Raw genomic sequence first — 6,693 nt, forward strand, 5'->3', positions numbered from 1 at the left:
GTGCTACTTGACAGTTTAAGAAATTCAGTAACTAAGCTTAAATAACTTCAAAAATTGATCCTGTTCTCTCAAATCTTTGTAGGTTTGGTATCAACTTTTCTGTTATATAGTTGTTGGTAATGAATGAATGAAGTAAGAAAGAATATTTCCATCATTTCTCCATCCCATTTCTGTAGGAGGCTCCATGACCTCGAATCAAGGCTATTTTTCCTTATCAGTCTACTACACTTGTCTACTTAGGTCTCGTCTACTACAGTCATCTGCTTTGTCTGATCCTATACTTAGCTTGTTTTAGGTTCTTTCTACTTGTTTACCCCTTATCGTATCTCACACTTATTTAAACCTTTCATCTATCCCTATTTAATTAAGAGGCTCCGGATCCCCATATATATATATATATATATATATAAGCATTTGTCCCCCTGTAATCTTCACTTTTTGAATTGAACGAGAATTGATAACCGAAATTTTTTGGTAGTGTATTTATTCTTTGAAAGTCATCATAAATGAGAGTATTCCTTCTAGGCTCGCCGCCAAAGAACCTTCCTTCAAAGTGAGAGCCATTAGTGTCGAGTTTCTCATAAGAAAGTTGGGAAAAGTTCAAGTTTCTTTTATTCTTCTATTGTCTTGGAGAGCTTGGAGGATGTTCCATCATCTTGATGCTATGTTGTCAGGTTGAAGTACTAAAGAAAGGTTTGTATGTTCATGATGAAATTATAACACTTATTCATGATACACAATCATAATGGATGTTTATTACAACTCGTCAACGTCGAGAAGGTCAAAGAGGAAAAGAAATTATGAAGAAACACATAATGATATTTTTACCATTATTTATGAAGTGAATGTAAATCTATTATTTTTAACAATCGAAATTGGGTGTCTTTAGTAAACTAAGATTCAAGATTTCATTCAAAACTCAAATGAATATGCGGGACAAGCATAGAAGAGTAACTTGTTATGAAAAGGCTATAACACCTTCAATGTTTAAGAAAAAAAAAAGAAGAAATTGTTTTTATAAAATGAGAATATGCAAATGAAAGGAGTGACATTACAAAAATTTGAAGATCAAGAGGCAACGGTAAAGTTTGTGGTAAAGCAACAAAATCCATATTTGGAGAACATAAATAATACAATGACACGTATTTTAGGTAAAAAAAAAAAAAGTAGTGCAAAGGGCTTGAAAAATGTTTTCAAGTTACACCCAGAATTGTTTTGTTTTTTAATGTTGGAGGAGTTGGATATGAAGTTCCTGTAAAAATTAGTTGTTTTATCTTTTAGTTTTCATTTTTTTAGATCATGCAGATATAAACACATATAGATAATCATATTTGAATTTCAATATGCCTCTTAGTAAGTTTAGTGATATGGATTGAGTGATGTTATGTTGCTAACGGAGGGAGATGTCATTTGTCTAAATGTGGTCGTCTGGCATTAAATGAAAAATGTAGTTGTCTATATGTTGGCATTTGCTACATTTTCTTTGGTTTTAATTAGACTCAATTAACTTTTATCAAAATTCACAACATGTTTATAAAGTCTGACATAATATATTTTGTATTGTTTGCAGCTTGAAGAAAATAAAGACAATTTTCCAGAAGAATAAAAGTTTTGTCATGTGACCATTGTTTTGATCATGTAGTTTATATACTAATATTGAAATATATTGTTTATTATGGATCCAATTATATTTATTTGGTCTATTTTTTAAAGTAGTTGCACAAACTTAAACTTGTATAAATGTTGTGGTTTGGAAGTCATAAATAATAATTATATACTAATTATTTCCATATATGCGTATTACATGTAACCACGCCTATCAAAACTGTGAAAAACTATTGTCTAAAGTTCAAGGGTTTTATATTTTAGGCCATGATTTTGTTGTTATTGCATTAAGTGATATTTATTGTAAGATTTAATTAAGAAACTATTACACAGAATATTAATTTATCTCTTTTGGCCGTGTTCAAAAGAAAAACACGAGACATCATATTAAACTGTTACACTGAGACGACAGAAATGATTTATATAGCAAGACAAAGTAGCTACATGTGCATGATTTGCTTCTAACAATTAGCATTGTCATGATAATTGCGAATTCTCGTAGGACAAGGCTGAGAGAATTTTCTAGTGTTTGTCTTATTTTCTCTTATTTAACATCGTCATGCAAATTCCATATCATTCTCGCTTTTTTGCAACTAGGATGAGAGGGTTTTTCTTGTGTTGGATAAGTCCAGGAAGCATATCAGTATCTATGTCGTCACTTTTCATCCCTTGAGGCAAATCCCAATCAAATGAATGCAGAAGATTAGCGAGCACAAGCTCCGTTGTCATAACTCCCATGTGAATGCCGGGGCAAATCCTTCGCCCAGCGCCAAACGGAATCAGCTCATAATCATATCCCCTAAAATCTATTTTGCTGTTCAAGAACCTCTCAGGATAAAACTCTTCTGGATCCTTCCATGTTTCTGGGTCTCTATGCACTGCCCAAGCATTCACATACACCAATGTCTTCTCCGGAATTTCGTACCCTCTGATACTACACTTCTTAATCGTTTCCCTTTGTATAAGCAGAGGCAGTGGTGGGTATAATCTCATTGATTCTTTTATAACTGCCTTAAGATAAGGAAGTTTTTCGATATTATCTTCGTCTATAAAATCTTTCCCACCAAACACATTTCCTATCTCTTCTCGGGCTTTCTTCATCACTCTCGGGTTCTTCATCAGTGCCGTCATTGCCCAAACTACTGCGGCTACACTTGTTTCTGTCCCCGCCAAAATTATATTCTGATTCACACAAAATATGCGAAACTCCTCTGTTAGAAAGCTTTAGCCCAAAATTTTTTATAGCAAAACAATCCAACTCTTTAAAGAAAATTGTGTTGCTATGATCCTTACAACATCACATCTACACAAATTATCCATATATTTAAACTTTTGAACTAGCAACCAACACAGGTTGCCGGGAGTGGTATAAGAGGCTCTCAACTCTTAACTTTTGTGGAGTTTAAGAATATGATGTTACATTATGTTTAGTTAAACAAATGAATAATTTCAAATTTTCCCACCGTTCTTTTCTACTGAAACTCTTCATTGACGAAAGTATAATTTTTTTTTCTGAGTTTTTGAAATGGAAACGTATGTACTTTTTCATATAATTTGGTTTTGAAAATTAGAAAGAAGGTGTTGTACATAAGAAAAACTAGTGTATATCATGAGAGAAGAATAAGTAAATCCACAAATTAGACAAATGACACTTCAACCACATACAAATTTTTAACATTCATTTTATACTACTATTTTTTTTATCTTTTACTCTTTTGTTTTTCTTAAAATAACAAAAATTTATTTTTTTATGATCATTTTTTTTATGTCTCAAAATATCATTTTTTTTAAAAACAAATACAAACATTCATTCATTTATGACAATTTACCTTTATATGTGTCAAATATGTGTATGATCTATAAAGAATGAGAAATCATATGTTAACACATTTTTTTTATAACATTTTGATATGTCATTTTTTTATTAGATTTAGAATATGTCAGTTAAATAAATAATAAACTACTGAGAAGATGACAAATTTACGGTTCTTAAAATGTTATAAAAAAAATGTACGTTAAAATATATTTTTTTTCATAAAGATATAGTTTTCTATAAATAATTTATTGTTTTAAAACAGTGATTTCGTTTGATGAAAATTTCTGGTGTGGGAGATACACATTTACGACGTGATGATCCAGTGTTGATTTCTGTTTTACCTGGTAGACAACTGACGTGAGAAAAAAAGTAGAAAAGTTTGAAGGTGCTTAGAAAAAACAAAAAGGTTAGAATATAATAACCATCATCAAGGGTTTGATGTGAGAAGGAGTGAGATGCATGGAGAAGGAAGGGTCATTCTTCAGTTGAATCAATGCATCGATGAAATCCCCTTCATCGGTAAGTTTCTTCCTTTCAGGATCAAGGTGTTCATCGATGGCGTTCTGGAAAAACCCATCCAACAGATTAAACATTTTCTCAAGACGACCCATCAACCCTGTGAGTTTATCAACCACACCACCAACAAAAGGAATGTAATCTGTGTAGAAAGTTGAAGCTATCAATTCCTGCGCTTCTTTAAGAAGGCCATGGAACATGCTTTTCTCGATTCCTTCCTCTTCATACCTTCTCCCCAGAGCAGTTCTAAACACTACAGCGCTTGTGAGACAAGTCAGGAGCTCATGCAAGTTCGTCTCCTTGGAACAAGAAGCGTGCTCCGATATCTTTCTCACCAAATGGGATACCTCACATTTTCTGAACTGGGAAAACATTAGAACACGCTTGAGGCTAAGGAAGTGGATGATGGAAATTTTTCTGGTGTGTCTCCAATAATCTCTATAGGGTGAAAAGGCCATGTCTAGCCCATTATAGGAAAGTTTCATTGAGCTTAGGAGAGAGGGTCGGCCACAGAAGGCAAGGTCGTGGGTTTTCATTACCTCCTTGGCTAGTTTTGGTGAGGAGATAACAATGGCAGGCCTTGAACCCAGTTGAAGAGAAAAGATGGGACCGTATTTTTTGGAGAGTTCATATAGCTTCAAACAAAGGGTAGAACTATCGAGTAGATAAAGATTGCCAATCAAAGGAAGACCTCTAGGGCCTGGTGGAAAGGTTGGTTTCTTAGATGTTTTGCGTATTCGTAAGAGGAATAATAGCAAGATGGGGAAAGCTAAAAGAACAAACGGTAACATTTTTTCCATGAACGATTAGAAAATGAGAGAGAGAACAAGAGTTTTCGTTGCAGTGGGATGAGATTTGCTTGATCAAGTGGGTAAATATATATGTGTATGAATTCCCTCGTTCCGTTTTGGTAAAACAATTACGTTCGGTTGATTATTAATGTGGTTAACGTCAATAACATCTCTTAAGAAAAAACAGAGAGAAAAGATTCTGAACTTCAAAATGTGGTGAAAAGGCAAAATACTATTAGAGGGTAGTTGTTTATCTAACGCTTTTGCGAGATGTTTATGTCATCTTCTTTCCTCGTTGTTTGGCTCTTTTTAATGATTTGACTTTCATGTTTAATTTATGATGTAAAATGTTTCATTGGCTATGTACAAATCAGTCCATGCCATGATGTGATTTAGAAATGGAGATGTGACTCGTTTGTGAAATGTATGCATCGTTATCATGCTGATCCTGCACGAACCAAAGAATTATTCTTGATGAGTCAGGCAATTAATACAAGTCTATTCAATTTGTAAGGAATCACTGAGGACTCTACAACTATAAAGCATAAGACATAGTAAGAAAGTAATTCAGAATTCTTTCGGGTATATGGATACAGTCTTCTTCTTAGTGGGAGTTCTTTCGCTTTTAGTTTTCAAGTTCAATTCTTGTTCGTTAATACCAATCGATGAATATTTATCAGAGGTGTTTCGATTACAAAATCAGTTTGGTTCGGTTAGCAAGGATAATAGATGTGTAATTAATGTATTAATGTATAATCTACTACTTTATCTCCAATCTCTATTTACTTTTTGATGGACTTTTGATTAGGATCGACTTAATTACGATACAAACATGTTTACTCGTGATTAAGTTTTTAAACAAAATGATTTGGAATTAATCCCCTTCGGCTTGACTATTCGGTCTCTAAGATACTTCGACCATTCGTCTGATTGGAATGGATTTCACTAAATTGAATAACTAACTGTCTGACTAAGAATTAACCAAACAAGACATATTGTACACCGACACCCCAAGCCCTTGCACTATATAAGTTGCGAAGGGGTTCTATACTTTGGTTGCTCGATGTTGTATCGTCTTTTATATTTTTCATTTGTGTTGAATTATCACCATTGAGGGAGACAGTTGTGACGCTTCTTTTGGTTTTGTCTCTTTTTAGACAAATAGCGTTTAACTTGTTTAAGCTTTCTTTTAATGTTTTTATTTTTATGTCTTTTAAGATATTTTGTCAGGGACATTGTCTCGACCTATTCTGTTTTCGACAGCTACGTTGAGTACCTTTTTCAGGTATCATCAAGTGTTTGGCTTCAACTCTCTTAGATGCTTTAGGCATAACAACTCCTGGAGCATTCCATACCACGATCATCATTGTAGATATACCACCACCATGACTATCCCAGTTATAAACAAACCATGAGCATCACCAAACCATAAACATCATAGTGGAAAGAGTCAGTCTCACTCCTGTACCCTACCTCATCGACTATAGCTGCTCCTATAGCCCAATATGAAAATTCTCCATAGATACATTCGAGTAGTCCCGCAATCCAGCTAAGGAACATGTAATCTTGCCACACAAGGACAAGGAAGACACTTTCACCCCACACAAGGAAGGTTCAATATCCGAATAATCTTTCCAATGCACACAAGGAAAAAGGAAACACATATCCATAGATAGCATCAGAAATTACTAGCTACAACAAGTAAACTTTATCCTCCACTCTTCATGCTCATCATTCACCTATTCATATACACCACAACACTCATTCATAATCCAATCTCAACTATAGGTCAAACCTAACTCTAAACACAACAACTATTTTCATTCCCTGCTTAACATTATTCAACCCTCAACATCTAAAGTCCTTTTTAAAAATCCAATGTGAACTCAATATGGACCCGATATGGACCCGATGTGAATTCCACTTGAACAATATTTCACAAACACATACCACACAACATCAAGC

At 33.9% G+C, this 6,693-nt stretch overlaps 1 protein-coding gene across 1 annotated transcript; it reads right to left on the reverse strand.

Annotated features, from left to right (window-relative positions):
- Positions 1-1,992: 1,992 nt before the first annotated feature.
- Positions 1,993-4,806, reverse strand: LOC108327469 (6,7,8-trihydroxycoumarin synthase). The gene is made up of 2 exons (XM_017561165.2): positions 3,844-4,806; positions 1,993-2,787 (listed from the first exon to the last, which is right to left on the reverse strand). Exons 1-2 carry the CDS (start codon positions 4,735-4,737, stop codon positions 2,179-2,181), a joined length of 1,503 nt encoding a protein of 500 aa, XP_017416654.1. The 5' UTR covers positions 4,738-4,806; the 3' UTR covers positions 1,993-2,178.
- Between the last annotated feature and the right edge of the window lie 1,887 nt (positions 4,807-6,693).

This window comes from Vigna angularis, chromosome 2, assembly GCF_016808095.1.
Source record: "Vigna angularis cultivar LongXiaoDou No.4 chromosome 2, ASM1680809v1, whole genome shotgun sequence".
NCBI classification, from domain to species: domain Eukaryota; kingdom Viridiplantae; phylum Streptophyta; class Magnoliopsida; order Fabales; family Fabaceae; genus Vigna; species Vigna angularis.